We start from the raw sequence: 20,053 nt of genomic DNA on the forward strand, positions 1-20,053 counted from the left end.
TACTCTGTTTTGGAGCTGGTTGTCGGGCCAAGGAGACAATAAACTAGGGTTGCTGCTGGTATACCGTCCACCCTTCTGCCTGGCAGCTTCTCAGACTGAGCTAGTGGAGGCCATCTCAGCTGTGGTATTGGAGGAGCCCAGAATGATAGTCCTGGGTGATTTCAATGTCCATGCTGAGGCTGCCTCTAGTGTTCCGACTTGGGACTTCACGGACTCCATGATGACCATGATGCATAGGGCGGGCCCTCAACTTGGTTTTTGCTCCAGATGGAGGAAGGGGTGGTCTGGAGATAGGGGGAGTGGCTGTCACCCCATTGTCATGGTCAGACCACTTCCTGGTGAAATCTACGCTTATAGCTCCGATCCTCCTCCGCAGGGGTGGTGGACAGATTAAGATGGTCCTCCCGCAGAGACAAATGGAATCCACAGGATTCCTGAATGCCTTGGGGGAGTTCCCAGAAGATAGAGCAGGTGACCCTGTTGAAGCCCTTGTCATGCTGTGGAACAGTGAGGCACGTTGGGCTCTTGACACGGTAGCCCCTGAGAGCCTTCTCCGGCATTGTGGAGCCCAGTCTGCCCTTGGTACACCAGTGAGCTAAGGGCAATGAAGCAGGCAAGTGAAGAAAGACATGCTGTGAGGCTGATTGGGGAATGAGCAAAACACCCATGCCTACTGTGCGGTGGTGAGGACAGCAAGTAAGGTCCACTTCTCTGCCACCATCACATCCTCAAGTAGCCATCCAGTAGAGCTTTACTGTATTGTCAGGGGTCTGTTAACATAATATCTGGGAAAAGGAGTTTTAGACCCTTTGGAGGCCCACTGTGAATTGTTTGCAAGGCACTTTGAGGGTAAAGTTGCTTGTCTCCATAGCAATCCTGATGCCCCATCCACATCTACTGTAGTCCCCAATGGGTATCCAGTGTAACATCTGCTGCAACTTCTTGGGAACGGTTTCAGTTGATGTGGCCTGATGACATGGACAAGGTGCTTGCGATGCTGCTGCCAGCAACGTGTCTTCTCGACCCTTGCCCTTCTTGGCTTATTAAAGTTTGCCGAGGGGGTTTGACTGAGTGGATCCAGGGTGTGGTGAATACATCGTTGCAAGACGGAGTGGTTCCAGCCACCCTGAAAGAGGCAGTGATCCAAATGCTCCTGAAAAAGGCCACCCTGGACCCATAGGTTTGCGACAATTACCGGCTGGTTGTAAATACCCCCTTCTTAGGGAAGGTGATTGAGAGGGTTGTGGTGCAGCAATTGCAAGTATCCTTGGATAAAACAGATTATTTTGACACATTCCAGTTTGGGTTCCTGCCTGGTTATGGGACTGAATCAGCTTTGGTCACCCTGATGGATGACCTTGATCGGGAGAAGGACAAGGGGAGTGTGACCCTGTTACTCGATCTCTCAGCGGCTTTTGATACCACTGACCAGGGTATCCTTCTGGGCCCACTTGGTGAAATGGGTATTATACATTGGTTGCTATCCTATCTCCAAGGTCGTTTTCAGAGAATAGCATTGGGTGATTGTCTTTCAGCCCCCTGGCGTTGTGCTATGGGGTGCCACAGGGTACTATCTTGTCCCCCATGCTGTTTAACATCTATATGAAGTCTTTGGGAGCGGTTATCAGGAGATTTGGGGCAAAGTGTCAGCAGTACGCTGATGATATCCAGCTCTATTTCTCTGTACCATCTGAATTGGGAGAGGCCATGCAAGCCCTGCACCACTGCCTAGACTTGGTGATGGGCTTGGATGAGGACCAGTAAAGTCTGAATCCTAGCAAGACGGAGGCACTCTGGGTTGGTGGTTCCCGAGTTCGGATGATTGGTCAGTTGCCTGCTTTGGATGGGGTTGTACTCCCTCTGAAAGAGCAGGTTCATAGTCTGGGGGTGCTCCTGGATCCATCTTTGTTGCTAGGGACCCAGGTGACCTCTGTGGCTAGGAGTGCCTTTTAACAGCTTCAGGTAGTAAGACAGCTGTGGCCATTTCTGGACCGGGATAGCCTGACCACTGTCGTCCACTCACTGGTAACCTACAGGCTGGATTACTGTAATGCGCGCTGTATGTGGGGCTGCCCTTGAGGTTGGTCTGGAAGCTGCAGCTGGTGCAAAATGCAGCGGCGAGACTGTTCACTGGGGTAGGGCACTGCCAACATGTCACCCCGCTGCAGCGGCGAGACTGTTCACTGGGGTAGGGCACTGCCAACATGTCACCCCGCTGCTAAAAGAATTGCACTGGCTGCCCATTTGCTACCGGGCTAAGTTCAAGGTTCTAGTTTTGGTGTACAAAGCCCTATACAGCTTGGGACCAGGATACCTGAAAGACCTTCTTACCCCTTATATACCCAGTCAATCACTGTGCTCTGCAGGTGTGGGCCTCCTGCAGATACCATCTTATCAGGAGGTCCGTTCTGCACAACATATGAAAGGGACCGTTAGTGTGGCAGCACCTACCCTGTGGAATTCCCTCCTCTTAAATATTAGGCAGGTGCCATCTCTTTTATCTTTTCGGCACCTTTTGAAGACTTTCCTCTTTCAACAAGCCTTTTAAGTTGAGACCTATTCCAGTGTGCGTCCATGCTGGAATATGTTTGCTTTTAATATGTTTTTTTTTTTAAATCTTTTTTTAACAATATGTTATTAACCCTTTTTTAAAAGATGTCTAAAGTTTTTTTAAAAAAATGTTTTTTATGTTTTCTTTTAATGTATTTTAAGGTCTGTTTTTATGATGTTTTAAAGTGTTTTGGTGCTGTTGTTTGACGCCCTGGGCTCCTACTGGGAGGAAGGGCAGGATATAAATCAAATAATAAATAAATAATAATATAGATAGCCTGACCACTGTTGTCCATGAACTGATAACCTCCAGGCTGGATTACTGTAATGCGCTATATGTGGGGCTACTCTTGACGTTGGTCCAGAAGTGACAGCTGGTGCACAACGCAGTGGCAATACAACTCACTGGGGCAGGGTGTTGCCAACATGTTACCCCATTGCTGAAAGAATTGCACTGGCTACCTATTAGCTACCGGGCTAAGTTCAAGGTTCTGGTTTTGGTGTACAAAGCCCTGTACAGCTTGAGACCAGGATAACTGAAAGACCGTCTTATCCCTTATATACCCAGTCAATCACTGCGCTCTGCAGGTGGGGGCCTCCTGCAGATACCATCTTATCAGGAGGTCCGTTCTGGACAACATAGAAATGGACCTTTAGTGTAGTGACACCTACCCTTGGAATTTCCTCCCCTTAAATATTAGACAGGCAGCATCTTTGTTATCTTTTCAGCACCTACTGAAGACTTTCCTCTTTCAATAAGCCTTTTAAGTTGAGACCTTAGGCCAGACTTTGTCGGAATTACTTTTTAATATGTTTTTAAACCTTTTCTTTTTTTAGAAAATATATTTTTAAAGCTTTTTAAAAAATGTTTTAAAAGATTTTGTTTTAATATATTTTAAAGTCAGTTTTTATTATGATTTAAAGCATTTGTAGTGCTTTTGTTTGCCGCCCTGGGCTCCTACTGGGAGGAAGAGCGGGATATAAATCTAATAATAAATAAATAAAAAGAAATAAATATGAGTAGGGTGGGCAATTATATGCAGAAGCATTCAGTTATGGAAATCCCCACTGCATTCTGAAGTGAAATCCTTGAAATACAGGTTTTCCCGCTTCATTTGCTACTTGTGAGGCTTAGGTCTAAGCCCTCTGAGCATAAGCACTTCTGTTGTGTATAGAACTTAGCACACTAACAATAAATAAAATGTTTGGTGGCATGGTGCTGTTACTCCCAAACTTGCTTGACCTCATCTTGAACAGAGGTGTGTCTGTCTTAGAATAAATATTATCAAAAGGGGCTCCACCTTCTATGAGAACAGCCTCAAACTTACTTTGATTTGTAGGTTTAATAGGAAGTAAAACATTTGGCAGAGACCATTTTGAGTAAAGAAACATTTGTGTGGAATTGCAGCTTCAGTCTTGCCTTAGTTTTTACTGCCTCTGTTGGTTCTCTTGAATTGATTATCATAAGCTTTTGTCCTTAGAGTTAAATAACTTAATTTGCTATTTGTATTCTTAAACACAAATGGGAGAGCCCTCTTCTTGATTATTCACTGTGAGGTACATATTGTTCTATGGAGCTTTGTTCCAATGTGTAGCCTAGTTGCAACTTAGAATAAAAGGACTGTTAAGCATCTTTATCCCCTAATCCTGAATTCTGTGGCTGGTTACTTATTTTTCAACTTCCAAGCTAATATATTGTTCTTGCTGCTTTCAACCTAGAGTGTCCTTATTGGGATGTGATGGTAAACCATAGTTAATGGTTTGTTGTGATTGCATCTTTCTCAGCTGTTTATTTCTTCTGTACACTTGTAGGTGACAAACACCCCAGAAAGGCATGTTCACAGTAAACGACCTGCAAATTCAGCCAATGGACTAGATCATACATAAGGCATGGTTTGTTTAAGGCATGGTTTGTTTAGCAAACCATGAATTAACCACAGATTGCTCCACAGGTGATCAAACAACCCATGCCTTGTTTCTCCAACTTTTGTTTTCCAACTGCTCTTGCCTGTTTGCATGTAATGCCAAGCTATAGTTAAAACAAACAATTCAGATTGTGGCTTGTTAGCAGTAAAGAAACCATAGTTAAACTGCTGGGTAGGGTTTATGCATAGTGCTTATTCATAGTTTAATTAACCATGGTTTAAAGTTGTTTGTGAACCAGGCTAACATCTAGGGCATTTCTATGGTATCTAATGGGTTATAGGCTAGTTTTAAGAGATCCCAGAATCAATTACACCTTATACGTAGGCTGCAACCCTACCTCCCTGTTCAACAGCTCCCACTCGTGGTGCATGCCCTGGTCACCTCTCGATTAGACTACTGTAATGCGCTCTATGTGGGGTTACCCTTGAAAACGACCCGGAAATTACAACTTGTACAGAATGCAGCGGCGCGCTTACTTACCAACAGCCGCCGCCGAGACCACATTACGCCAGTATTATTTGATCTACACTGGCTGCTGGTTATTTTCCGGGCCCGATTCAAGGTGTTGGTATTAACCTTTAAAACCCTATACGGTTTCGGCCCAGCTTACCTGAAAGAGTGCCTCCACCGCCACCAATTATGCCGCCCAACTAGATCAGCCACTCAAGGCCTTCTCGCAATCCCGCCAACCAAAACAGCTAGGTTGGTGGGTACTAGGGAGAGAGCCTTTTCTGTGGTGGCCCCCACTCTCTGGAACTCCCTCCCATGTGACCTTCGACATGCCCCTTCCCTAGAGGTATTCTGCAAGGCCCTGAAGACATGGCTTTTCCAACAGGCCTTTGAGGTCCTTGGGAAGGGTAAATCTTCATGATTTTACCATCTATCATATGCTGTTAATATAAATGCTTTTATATGTATTGACTGTCCAGTATTTTATCTACTGTTATTAACATGACTGCAATTGATATTGTTGTATTGTTGTATTTTATCTCATTTTAATGTACGTCGCCTAGAGTGGCTATTTGCCAGATAGGCGACAGACAAATTAAATATTATTATTATTATTATTATTATTATTATTATTATTAAACTGCAATAAATGGTGTGTCTTACAATTTGGCTGTGTCACTGAACACTAAAGTCAGGATCATTCAGACCATGACATTCCCTATCTCTATGTATGGATGTGAACGTTGGACAGTGAAAAAAATGGATGAGAAAAATCAACTCATTTGAAATGTGGTGTTGGGGGAGAACTTTTCACATACTATGAACTGCAAAAAAGACAAATAATTGGGTGTTAGAACAAATTAAACCACGCACTGTTGTCCACACACTGGTAATCTCCAGGCTGGATTACTGTAATGCACTCTATGTGGGGCTGCCCTTGAGGTTCATCCGGAAGCTGCAGCTGGTGCAAAATGCGGTGGCGAGACTGCTCACTGGGGCAGGGTATCGCCAACTTGTCACCCAGCTGCTAAAAGAATTGCACTGGCTGCCCATTTGCTACCGGGCCAAGTTCAAGGTTCTAGTTTTGGTGTACAAAGCCCTATACAGCTTGGGACCAGGATACCTGAAAGACCTTCTTACCCCTTATATACCCAGTCAATCACTGTGCCCTGCAGGTTAGGGTCTCCTGCAGATACCATCTTATCAGGAGGTCCGTTGTGCACAACATAGGAAACAGACGTTTAGTGTGGCAGTACCTATCCTGTGGAATTCCCTCCCCTTAAATATTAGGTAGGTGTCATGTCTGTTATCTTTTCAGTGCCTATTGAAAACTTTCCTCTTTCAACAAGCCTTTTAAGTTGAGACCTATCCCAGTGTGTGTCTGTGTTGGAATTGCTTTTTAATAAGTTTTTTAAACCTTTTTTCTAAACAATATGTTTTTTAACCCTTTTTATTTAAGATGTTTTTTAAACTTTAAAAAAAATGTTTTTGAAGTTGTTTTGTTTTAATGTATTTTAAGGTCTGTTTTTATGATGTTTTAAAGTGTTTTTAGTGCTTTTGTTTGCCACCGTAGGATCCTGCTGGGAGGAAAGGTGGGATATAAATCAAATAATAAATAAATAAATAATAATATATATAGCCTGACCACTAGCTTCAGTAGAAGCTAAAATGATGAAACTTTGGACAATTATGAGAAAACGTGATTCACTAGAAAAGACAATAATGCTGGGAAAAACAGAAGGGAGTAGAAAAAGAGGAAGGCCAAACAAGAGATGGATTGATTCCATAAAGGAAGCCACAGACCTGAACTTACAAGATCTGATCAGGGTTGTTCACAACAGATGCTATTGGAGGTCAGTGTTGTGAGACAGTCAACTCAGAAGGAACAGGAAAGGGGGAGGCATGAGTTTCAAGCACTTCCACAGTCAGAAGGAGCAGAGTTGGAGATTGTTTTGTCTGAGCGGGATAGTGGAGGAGGGGAACAGCCTGCTTTTCAGCCAGTTCCCATGAGTAACGTTCTTGCAGAGGAGCAGAGCGCGCCGCCCCCAGTCGATGCACAGGACCAGTGGGAGGAAGCTTCAGAGTTAGAACCAGCTCCTCCTTTCCCAAGCAGTTCCCATGAGGAATCCAGTGTGGCGCCGCCCGCTGACCTCGAGCCTGTTGCTCGAGAGCAGGTGTCTTCCGATGAGCAGTTGGAGGCGCGCCCCCTTTCCCCCCCCCCGTTCCCGCCGCCGCGAGAAACGGACAGGGCAGAGACAGGAATTAAGAAGGAGTCAGAGATTATGGTCAAAGACATTTCCTTTATAAGCCAGCCGCTTTCAGTGGGGGGTCGTTGCGTCAACTTCCTTCACACGTTGCAGAGCATGTCTAAAGTATAGTTAGGGACTTTAGTGAGTTAGTGTAGCTTTTCCTATGAAGCGCAATGCTTTTGATGTATCTATTACTCTAATAAAATGAGATTTACTCGCACACACGCACCCACCTCATTCTTTCGGCTCTGGACGGGACAGTCACTGATTCATAGGGTCACCATAAGTCTTAATTGACCTGAAGGCACGTAACAACAACAGCCACTTCCATTGGTTGGACTATAAAAAAGCAACAGCATAGTGATGAAGTTAGGTAGCTTGACTCCTGCTCCAGTAAAGACACACTTAGACAAGACTGGGAGGAGGTTACATTGGTCTTAGGATGGCAACCTCACACTCAGGGGAATGAGCTTTGGAATCTGTTATTTGTGTTCTTTAGTTACTTCTTTATACCCTTTGTTTTTCTTAGAGGAGTTAGAGATGAGTATTATGGAGCCTCTTTCTGCTTGATGGATTTTTCTGGGCCACTTGATAAGATTTTGCATATACAAGTTGTGTGCCCCATGTCTGTTAATGTTATGGATTAAATGGATCCTTTTCATTTTAAATGTGTATCTTCTGAGGAATCACAAGGCAGCTGATGTTTAGATAAAGCATGTATGAACAATTTTGAAGAGTTTGCAGTTGTGAAATTTTATTAAGCTGACTTTTATTTTCCTATTTCAGTCAAAGGACAAAATGATGCGGGGATCACGACGAGGCTGTGTTAGATTGAGGGTAAGTTTTGTTTATGTGCCTCTGTTTGGATGTGCACTGTGTGACATGCCTGACAGAACACGTTGCTAGCCTCTTGGGATGGGTTGTGTTTTGTTCCATGGCTGATCTACTACAGACTAGCAGCAAATTATACTTTACTTCCATATCTTAAATACAACTACAATTTATAGTTTCACCACTGCAAAGCGCTTTGTGGTCTATAGACGAAATATGCCATTAAGATTGGTATTGAGGTGGGTTGCTGCTCATGTTATAATAATCTTGTTTGTGTTTCTGTTCAAAATTTGCCCCAAATCATCTGCTTCATTCTGATGATGATGTTAGCTTGAAATCTTAGACCTCTGAAGTTGACTCTGGCATCATTGCACAGTTGTCCCTCAGAGTTTTCGGCTATTTTCAGCATTCATTGGTAGTTGACAACCATTAATACTAGATCTTGGACTGAACTAATATATATGTGCAACCCTGTTCAGAAAAGGCTTTCTGCCCATTTCTGGACCTGAGAACCAGTAACACATAGCACCTCCATTTTGTCAGGATTTAGTTTCACCAAAACATCAAAGAAGCACTTTTAAAAAATATGTATTTATCTCACCAACTGATGATGTAAGTGCCTTTGCAATAAGTTTTTAACGTTTGCTTTTATTGTTTGACAAATTAAAATTTTTACATTTATGTATTATTTATCCTTAACTCTTTTTTTCTAAACTTTCACTTTATTGACCCATTACTGCCTCCAGGCAATAGTCTAGCAACTTCATAACTCTCCTGATTTACAGATCTTATGCATCTGCATATTGCCGTCACCCTCCCAACCTTTGCCAGCAGCTTCGCACTTATGTTAAATAGTGTGGGGGAACAAGATGGAACCAGCACAACTGCTTTGCAGTCTAGCGGAAGTCCTCCCACCCCCCCTTTGCTATTCTCTGAAAATGGACTTGCCGGTTAGGAGTAGAATCAGCATATTACTGTGCTTCCAACTCTGAACCACTGAGCCACTCTAGGAGGATATCACAATTGATGGTATTGAAAGCTGCTGAGAGTGAAGGAGAAACAACAGGGCCATACCTCTGATTCTCCCCAGACAAAGGTTATCAAACCCAGATCTGAAGCCACATTGAAGTGCATATTTACAACTGGGCTATAGTTATTGCATATCTTCAAGTCAAGGGAGGACTTAGTGCTCATGAGTTAACAGGAGAGGCCTTCTTGTGGATCAGTAACTGGTTTAAGAAGGAAGCAGAGAGTATGAATAAATGGACAGTTTTCACAATGGAGAATATAAAAAGTGAAGTCCTGTAAGGATCACTATTGAGACCTATGCTTTTAAACTTGTTCTTAAATGACAGAGTTGGGGTGAACAGTGAGGTAGCCAGGTTTTCTGATGCTACTAAATTGTTCAGGGTGGTTAAGATAAAAAGGGATTGTGGGGAGCTCCAAAAAGATCTCTCCAAATGGAGTGAATGGGCAGTAAAATTGCAAATGCTGTTCAATGTAAGCAAGTATAAAGTGATGAATCTGGGGCAAAAATTCTTATTTCACATATTTGCTAGTGGGGTGATTGACCAGGTATGAGACTTTAGGATCATAATGGATAGCTCAATGAAAATTTTGAACCAGTGTGCAACAGCTATAAAAAAAAAAGGGGGAGGAAAGGCAAATTCTATGCTAGGGATCACCAGGAAAGGAATTGGAAATAAAATTGCAAATACAATGCCATTATACAAATCAGTGGTGTGACCATTAACCCCAAAATCACAAGCACCAGCTGCATCCAAACAAATCTGCAGCTCAGCCACTAATAGTAACTTCTGCTGCCAAAAAGAAATCCCATCAAATTATTCTAAAAACCCATGCGAAACTTCAAAATCCTTTCTCATTTCAGCTGTGACATGCATCCTATGATATGGAACCTGAAGGCCCTTCATGGCATCACACTGCACAAAAGCCTGTCCTGGGACTACTACACAGCATGCAAAATTCAAAAGTCCTACTAATTCCTGCAAGCCCTGTAACATCACCTTCCTTGCCACCATAACACCCTGAATCCGCTCACGCAACACCAGCAACTTGGTCTGTAGCAACCGAGAACATTGCTCCACAAAATCTAATTCAGTACCCAAAAATGCCAACACTGTACTGGGCCCTTCAGTTTTCTGTGCTGCTAAAGACAGTCCTAACTCCCTGGCTATGGACCCAAACTCCTGCCTCAAAAAGGCACACTTCCCAGTTTCTTGTGGACCCACAAAAAAGTCATCGAATAAACCACAGTATTCAAATGTGCTGTCTGCCTCAGAGCCCAATCCAAAAAGGAACAAAACTGCTCAAAGATGGTAGAAGATATGGAATAACCCATAGGAAGGGCCCTATCAACATAGAACTTGCCATCATAACAAAAACCCAGCAGCTCAAAATCCTCAGGATGAACCAGGAGATGGAAAGCTGACTTGATATCACTCTTTCCCATCTCAGCCCCTCAACCACACTGGCACACTGTTCCAGTGGCACTACTGAATGAAGCATACCTCACTGAGCAAAGATGCTCCAGAATATAGTCATTAACAGAATTCTCCTTCGGTAAGAAAGATGGTGCACTAACTGCAATTGGCCAGGGTTCCTCTTTGGCATCACAAAAAGTGGGGGCATTCATAAGTTAGGCATGGGAAGGGCTGAGAATGGGCCTAACACCCTTCCTTCCTTGACCTCCTTCTCAATCTTCTTCCTTATCACCACCTCCATCCCTTCCACAGGCTTCAAATACTTGCTGGAACCCCAGGACCCTAATGCCTAAGACCCTCAAATAAATAATGAGCTTCAAATAATCCATCAACAGTTATTGCAAAACAGCCAACTTAATTGGACTGGGGCCCATTACCTGTAAAATGATCCCTCAGCATAGCAGGCACCTCAGTCCGTACCTCATCCACGTGTGACTCCTCACTGGGCACTGTCCTGGCAGCTGAAGGGTGAGCCTTGGTCATGGAGTCTTCTAAGGCATCCACTCTAGCGGTAAAATGATCCCATGGCACACCAGGCATTTCTGCCCATACTTCATCCACACAGGGCTTCTCACTGGGCACTGTCCTGCTCGTGGAGGCTTCCAAGATGTCCTTTCTAGTTGTAATATCAAAAAAAGCCTGTTGTGTAGACATCTCCTTTCTAGCCTTTGCAGTACTCTTACCTACTGCATGCTCCATAGCCTCCAATCTAACCAGGATGGCTTGAATAGTAGAGCTATCTTCTCCAGAAGAAGAATCCTGAGGTGTAGGCCTCTTCACCAGCTGGCGAGAAGGCTACTTCAGAGCCTTCCCCTTTTCAGGCACCATCACAACCAAATAACAATGGAGGAGAAAATGCAATCGAATTTTAAACAAACAGCCCAATTCATCAGCAACCAATCATCAAGTACACCTCCCGATCAACAGAGCAGATGATTCTGGATAACAACCTATCCTCCAATCAGAAGAAATAAGATACAGTCAGGTCCCAAACCAAACCTAGCCTACCACTAAGACATTTGGGCCCAAATCCAGGTAGGCCCAGCCCCATTATACAAATGAGGCCTGGAAGGTTTTTAGGCAGGGTTCCCTACCAGCCCTGCCTGGAGATGCTGGGAATTGCACCTAAGACCTTCTGTATGCAAAGTAAATCCTCCACCACCAAGCCACAGCCCTCCCTGAAGTCAGTGAGGCCTGATCCTTTGGCCAAGGCTGACAGCCAGGAACAAGAATAACTCTGGGTGCAACATTTGTCCACCAGTACAAGCCTGAGGCCTAGTACCCAGCCCCAAATACAAGCCCATGGCCTAGACACTCAGCCAGGTATCCAGGCCTTACTTACAGGCCTGATATCTCTATATAGGCCCAGGTCCTAGGGTACAGGCCCAGCTCACAGGCCTGAGGCTCAGTTTACAGGCCCGAGGTCTAGTTATTCGCCCTTGCTATAGGCCCCAAAATACAGGCCTGAGGCCCCAATGCCCAGAGACTCTTGAGGAACGTAGCCTGTTAAATCCAGACTTAAGGCCTCATGCCTGGTCCATGGACTCAAGCCCAACTGGACCCTCCAGATGGCTAAAACCTCAATAGTAACATGGCCACTAAGCTGCCCCTGAAGCCTATGCTACCCACAAACCACCAGGAGCCACCGTCAAACCTCGGGGCAATCTCCATTGCCTAGCTGAGCATGGAGCAAATCAGCGCTGCACAACATGCCCTCTGAACATGTGCAACACTTTCCCTCATCGCTCCAGCCACTTGCTGTCCACATGCTCACTGCTCCCTCTTGCCACCATGAAAGCTCAGACGAGACAGAGGCAGAGGCCAGAAGGAGCTATACAGCCTTCGGCCCATCTCTCCCACCACCTGGCAACAAGGCCAGAAGTGGCTTCTTGCCTATCTTCCGGTCCTGCCACAAATGTATTCTCCACTAGACAACTTTCAGTGCCGGGTGGGGAAGCGGAGTTCTGTGAAGCCCAAATACATTCTTCATTATACAGTTGCTTAAAAAACTATCTCCCAGTAGTTGAATAAATCTGTGCAGCAGGAACAGTTTAAGAATATAACCTTACATTGCATTGTAAAATCTTTTTAAAAAATTATGTATGATGGAATTCTCAAGTTCATGGACCTACATGATTTTGTACAAAAAGTAAAAACAGTAGTGTTGGCTAATTTTTAAAAGAATCCATATTAAATCAATACCTTTATTAGGCAAATATTTCTCAAAATAGTGTGCAAGCTTTTGTGTTTTACAGGCTGATGAAGAACTCTGAAGAATAAAAAGCTTCCACACAAAAACTGTGATATTTTGGTTGGCCTAATAAAAGTCTAAAAAAGGTATTGTCCTGATATGATTGGTTTTATGTAGGCATCCAAAGCTTTGTTTTAAAGACTGAACAGCAGTGATCGTGAGAGGCTTTTAAAATTTGTACTTCTGTTTATCCATGTATAGAAAGTACATTTTTAAAAGTGCGTAATTCCTTATATTCTTTTGAAAAAGCAAAAAAGCTTTTCAAGCAGCGAATCACACTGTCACAGAAGACAAATGAACAGTACACTTTATCTGCAGGAATATAACTGGTTTTGTATATATTTTATTTAAGTCTCAAGTATTGACTCTGGAAGCCTTGCAAAATTTTGTTCATGAATTTTGCATTCTGGTCGTGTAGTGATAGACTGCATGCTGCTGATGTCATTGCTTTGCCTTATCAGGATATTTGCTCTTTGTTTCACAGGGAGCTGTGATTGGTATAGATGATGAGGACGACAGCACCTTCACAATAACTGTTGATCAGAAAACCTTCCATTTCCAGGGTGAGCTGAAAGAAGAGGATTTTTTATATTAGATTAAATCACAGAATACTACCTTGGTTTACAGTTTAATGGACTAATTTTAAGCATTTTAGAAACTGAACTGCATGAATCAATGCACAGGGAACATTCTGGAGTCAGGAGCACTGTGGGTTAGGCAGGAATTTATATCTGCAGTGTTTACATATGTGCTAGAAAGGACTGTAGGTTTGGCAGGATCCGGAGATTAAAAATTTAAAGGATATATCAGTTAGGGGGGGGAGAATAATGGGCTTTTGTTGATGGGATTTGCTTGGAAAAAGGCATCGCTGATCTTTATTGTGAAGATGTTCTGTTGTGCCTTTCTGCATGAAGAAAGCCACAAGATCGCGTGAGGCTGCAGCTTTTGTTGATACAGAACTTAAAGGCTCAAAACGTGAGGCAACCAGAGGGAGCAGATTTAAAGGTGGACTTTTGCTTCAGGACCTACCAGTTCTCATTCATTTCATCTATATTTCTTTGTTCTTGTCTGCCAATCATCATTTTCCTGCTATTTATCTTTTTATTCATATTTACAACTCCAATGCCATCGGTTACTGCTATGTTTCGTCATTGCATGCTATGGTTCACCAGTAGAAAGGGTAAGGTACTGTATTTTTCATTTCTACATTTATATATCCCCAAAATTCCTTTTTGTCTACAAGACTAGTAAATGGTCATTTTTATGAAGTGCTCCCATTTTCATGTTTGTCATCTTTACTTTAAATTGTAATTTTCTCTGCTGCTGCCATCTGATATTTTCCTTTCCTTTCATTACTAGATGAGCTGCAAACTAAATGCTTTCCTTGAGTCTGTAGGTGTTTAGCTAGATAAATTATACCGATTCATGCTTTTTTTTTTGGAGAGGGGGGTAAACTGCAAAACTTGTAATGCTTTGTTGTGGTGGTTTATCTTCCATTATTTAGTACTGAAGATTCTAATATTTTGACAAAGTATTCATCAAATACCTTTAATGATAAAGCCTATAGGCACTCCATATTGTGTATAATGTCTATATATCTTCTACTATGGTGTCTTAATGACTCGGGTGTCATGCGTCTTTTCAGCAGCTCCATTAAGCACTGTAAGAATTCTTTGCAACTCCACACAGAAGAGATGACAAATTCTTAACTTATTCTTGAGAGCAAACTAATTAATTGTTAATGGCACCGCAGGCATTCTTCAAAAAGTAGTAACTGTATTGTATAACTTGGTGCAGATAAAGGATGAAATCTGCAGTAGAACTGCAGCTATTAAAAGAATACCTTTTGCAGTTCTAATTTTGCAGCAGTTCTCTAGCTTTGTGTTGCCTGCCTCCAGAAAGGAAAGCCGCTTGAGCGAGGAACACCTTATAGCAGAAGAAAGTGATATATATTTAATAATTTTGCCTTCAAATAACATGTGTATCCTACACAGAATCTAAAGTGTCTTGGCTTAATTAATTGAAATTTAATTTTACTGTAATTTGGCATTTCTGCTGGCTTGTGTATATGATACTACTGTATTTTTTAAAAGTAAATTATTTTAGATGGCAACCATAGTTAGCAAATGGTGCTCGTGAATTTGTGGCTACAAATAAAGACTGATCTCAGTGGTGCGTTTTCAGTTTAAGACTAAAATAAAGTTGCACATTTAAAAAATCACATCTGTGGTCCAACACGTATGGTTTGTATGGTGATGTGTATCCTTCAAGGGATGTAAGAAAAGTTCTTTAATTTTGATTAGCGTTAGCATGACTTCCAAGAGGTGGGATCACAAGTACAGATTTCCTCTGAATGTTCAAAATACAGTTCTGTCTTTCAGTATCTGAACAATGCTGATGATTATTATTGTGGGTCTTTATAAACATAACCTTATCTGGTATGCCCAATGTCCATATTATTGTGGAAGTTTCCCTTCCACTGAGGGAAGTGGGGAAGAGCTTGATGACAGGGAGGTTAGTGCACATGTTACTGTGCCTGCAGCAGCATTGAGCTGCCCGATCAAGTGCTTGTTCATACTGAATGCTCGCATTAACTGCACATTCTAGTAGAGCTGGTTTCATTTGTAGGCCCTTCCCAATATTAAAATAATAAAATGTTAACTTGCCCATAGTACTTGCTAGTGTAGGTTAGCCTTGCACATAATTTGTAAATGGTAGAAGAGACGCTCAACATTTGAAAGTATGCATCGTATTTTACACCGAACCAATGTGAAAACTTATGTCTTAGTATCTTGTTTTCTTGCTCTGAACTTTGAGTTCTTACTTCCCTGGTGGAAATCATTTGGCCTTACTCATAGGGATGAATAATGTAAATGTATCACTTTTCATTGGCGATCACTCAGGGCCGAGTAAGATTGTCTTCCAGGGTAAGGTCTTTAACATTGGGTCTGTAAGTGACTGTGGAGTCCAATTCTGGATCCATACAGCCTCCCACAGTGAGGACGTAGGTTTCCAGATGGAAGATGGTCACAGTGAGGATTTGCTTGATGTGCCTTCCGCTTAGCTTGTTTGTCCCTTTCGCCCTGTACTTGTGCTTCTTCAAAGTCCATACCACCTTTGATAATGGCCGACCTCCAATTGGGGCACTCATGGGCCAAGGCTTCCCAGTTCTCGGTGCTCATGTTACATTTTTTTAGATTAGCTTTGAGAACATCTTTAAACCTCTTTTGCTGTCCACCGATACTCTGTTTTCCTTCCTTACGTTGGGAGTAAAGTAGCTGCTTTAGAAGATGGTGATCAGGCATTCGAACCAAATGGCCAGTCCAGCGAAGTTGATGTTGGACGATCATTGTTTCAACACTGGTGGTCTTTGCTTCTTCCAATATGCTAACATTAGTCCGCCTATCTTCCCAAGTAATTTGCAGAATTTTCCGGAGGCAGCGTTGGTGGAATCTTTCAAGAAGATGGGAGTGGTGTTTATAGATGGTCCATGTTTCACAGGCTTACAGTAAGGTCGGTAGTACAATGGCTTTGTAAATAAGCATTTTGGTCTCCCTGCGAATAATCCCGATCCTCGAACACTCTACACTTCATTTGGAAGAGTGCGGCACTTGCAGAGGTCAGACGATGCTGAATTTCAGCGTTGATGTCAGCTTTTACAGAGAGATGGCTGCCAAGATAAGAAAAGTGATCGACATTCTCCAGTGTTGCACCATTAAGCTGGATTGATGGTGCTACAGAGGGATTGGTTCACGCTTGCTGATGAAGCACTTTGGTTTTTTTGATGTTAAGCGAGAGGCCAAGCTTTTCATATGCTTCTGCAAAGACATTTAGGATAGTTTGAAGATCTTCCTCTGAATGTGCGGAGACTACATTATCATTGGCATATTGAAGTTCTATGATGGAAGTTGTAGTTACCTTAGTTTTTGCTTTTAGCCTATTAAGATTAAAAAGCTTTCCATCTGTTCGATATGTGATTTCCACACCAGTGGGAAGTTTCCCCTCAACAAGGTGTAGAATCATGGCAATGAAAATAGCAAATAAGGTCGGAGCAATTACTCATCCCTGTTTGACGCCAGATCCCACTTTGTTTTTGTTTTTTTTACAATAATTTTTATTCAAATTTTCATAAAACATAGAAAACAAAATCATAAAACATTCAAAGACAAAAAACAAAACAAAACAAAAATGATTAAACAAAAAAAAATAAAATGTTGACTTCCCATTTGTCACATATCAAATCAGTTATAGGTCTACAATATATAACAATCCTGTCTCTTAAATCATATTATAAAATCACTTTCCTCCAGTAGTTATCTTAATTAATCATCAAATCTCATAAACATTACTTTATTCTTTCCACAAAAAGTCAAAGAGAGGTTTCAATTCAAGAAATATATCTATCAATTTTTCTCCAAATAAACATGTCAATTAATCCATCTCGTTAATAATTATAATAATCTTATTGTCATAACCATAGTCCAAATAAACATTTCGATTAATCCATCTCATCAGAATCTGTTAGGTCCAATAATTTCAATAGCCATTATTCCATTATCCCTATTAGTTCCATCTTCCATCTTCAATAGTCCTGTTAAGTCCAGTAATTTCAGTGTCCAATCTTCCATTATCAGTATTCCATAATAATCTTGCTGTTGTAGCCATAGTCATATAATAAGAGTCTGATGGGAATTTCCTCTATCCCAAATATTTTCTTGCCATCCATTCTGAATAAGTTGCTGAAATACTGTTGTAAAGTCATATCTGTGTTCTTCTTTTTTACAAAATGCACTGGCTCATCTCTTAAGAGTTTTTCCATTGTCACATGGCTGCAGTTAATTCCATAGATTTTCTCTATATCAAGCTCCATCACATCATTCCAGTCCAGAAGATTATCCAAGCCATTGATAACTTTATCTCTAATATCTTCATTAATTTCTTCAGAGATAACGTTAAATTCCAAACAGTAGATTTTATTTCTAAAATCCATAAACTCCAGATCTTTTTCCAATTCCACATTTGTTCCAATCTCCAGGGCTTGTATCTTCCCTTTATTTTTTCTTTTCTCATCTCTGATCTCATTCTCCTCTCTCACAGGATCCCCTATTTCTTTAAGCTCCTGCGTCATTTTGCTCAGTTCAATTTTCAGCTCCTTACTACCCTGTCGCAGGGTTTGTTTCGTTATCTCAATCTCATCCATTATTTTCTGAAACATAATTACTTCCAGATTCTCAGCCACTTTCTTGATTGCCATTTTTAAAACCACGAAAACAAAGCAAAACAAAAATAAAGAAGAACCACTTCTTATTTCAGCAACAATTGGGTTAATATTCCAGGCTTGATGACATCACAGTATAAACAGAGCAACCTGCCTTATCTCTCTATATTCAAGAATGCAAAACAAATTTAGTTCCCAGCATCAAAACAGTTAGTGGCGTCGTGAAGAAGCAGATTCGTCAAAATAAAATAGACCAAAAAGAGAATAGTCCCAGACAATATAATATTCCTCGGAATAGAAATCAGGAATAGAAATCCCTCTTCTGTTTATTATCTTTAGAATGCACTTCCAGGACAGCTTTTTGCGACAGAAACAGAGATAAGCTGTTAATTTCGTGAATAACAGAGAAGAGCTATATCTCACCCAGAAGTTGTCCAAAGCCGATCAATCTGACAAATCTCCTTTTGCTGCAACAATTTAAACCAAGTAAAAAAAATAATAGAAAGAAGGGTGCTTGCCTGTTAGTCCGTTCTCTCTTTAAAGAAAAGATAAACGTATCGCTTAAGCAGATAGAGCTTGTTAGGAAGTCCGTCCGGCATTGTTGGCCGGACCTTATCTCATAAATTAATGAAATCCAGTCCTCCCAACAAAAACAGGCTTTGAGGTTGATCTCTACGTTTCTCCCTGCCCGGGAGAAATTTCATCAGTCAAAAAAAAAAAATGTTCTGACTGATTTATATCTGAATAAGCTTCTTTTGAGGCGGGAGCCTGTCCCAAAAGCAGGCACAAGCGAAGTCACCCTTCCCGGAAGTCGCCAGATCCCACTTTGAATGGATCACTTTGAGAGCCATTGTTATTCAGAATTGTCGCCGTCATGTTGTCATGGAGGAGTTGCAAAATATTCACAAATTTATCAGGGCATCCAGTTTTCAGAAGGATGGTCCAGAGGGCAGTTCGATGTATCAGATGACACAAATGACATTTCCTAGGATTCTTTGAGGGAAGCTATGACTATTAAAATGTATCAAACCAATTGTGTTATGTGAAGGTTTCTTTTTTATTTGATGATTGTGATTTTATTTGATGATTGTGATTGGTCATTCTCTTGATAGTGTGTTGGAGCATCCAACTGTCCTCCTTAGTGCCTTTACAGTAGGGCCCCACTCATACGGTGGGTTATGTTCCGGACCCCCGCCGAAAAGTGAAAACCGCTGAAAAGCGGAACAAGCACCGTATGAGTGGGGCTTTAGTCTAATTGCGTCTAATTGAGACCGCCTCATTAGTGAAACGCCATAAAGTGAAGCGCCATAAAGCGAAGAGCCATAAAACGGGGCCCTACTGTATTGAATTTGATGGATTGTGGTAGACTAGAATGGGATTGAGATTTGTCTTTTTCCACAATGCCATTCCTTCCTCTCTTACCACAACTGGACCCAGAGATGGGGCCAGGCATGTTGTGCCAATCTTGACCCTGCCTACCAGGTTGCATCCACACCATACATTTACAGCACTCTTCTACCACTTAACAGTTATGGCTTCCCCCAAAGAATCCTGAGAACTGTATTTTGTTAAGGGTGTTAGAAATTGTAGCTCTATTCCCAACAATATGCACCCTTCACAAATGACAATTCCCAGGATTCTTTGAGGGAAGCGATGACTATTAAAATGATAGAAGGGTGCTTTAAAAACATGATGTGGATGTGACCCCAGTTGCCCAACTTGAACACTGCTTCAATGCCCTATGAAGGAAATGAGGAGGGCTTCCTCCTGTCCCTTTGTTACTGTGAAAACTTCTTGTTTCAAAACTCTTGTATGGTTTTTGAAATCTGGTAATTGAAATCTGTTGTGATGTCTTTTTCAAGGAGTTTGCCTTGTTCAGTGGTCTTAGGCCTTTAATCTGCAGGGTTTTTTAAAATCATAACTAGTGCCGCATTAGTCATTAGGTTTAATAACTATTTGGTCTTCTCTTTGTTAGAGCCGTCTTTCATCTTTATAATGGTCACGATGCGATGTTATATGTTGGTATATGGTTCAGGTAATAGAACCTTTTCTTCCAAGACAGAATTTCTCTTGA

At 41.8% G+C, this 20,053-nt stretch overlaps 1 protein-coding gene across 5 annotated transcripts in view; it reads left to right on the top strand.

Moving 5' to 3' along the window:
• The window catches only part of OSBPL9 (oxysterol binding protein like 9), a 127,730-nt gene that overhangs the window by 31,079 nt on the left and 76,598 nt on the right, over window positions 1–20,053 (top strand). For all 5 annotated transcript variants that reach the window (XM_061632969.1, XM_061632970.1, XM_061632962.1 and 2 more), the window contains 2 exons: window positions 7,962–8,012; window positions 13,246–13,324. In XM_061632969.1, coding sequence (XP_061488953.1) covers window positions 7,962–8,012; window positions 13,246–13,324 — 130 coding nt within the window. The remainder of the gene's footprint in view (window positions 1–7,961; window positions 8,013–13,245; window positions 13,325–20,053) is intronic.

Source organism: Rhineura floridana, chromosome 6 (assembly GCF_030035675.1).
Source record: "Rhineura floridana isolate rRhiFlo1 chromosome 6, rRhiFlo1.hap2, whole genome shotgun sequence".
Lineage (NCBI taxonomy): Eukaryota > Metazoa > Chordata > Lepidosauria > Squamata > Rhineuridae > Rhineura > Rhineura floridana.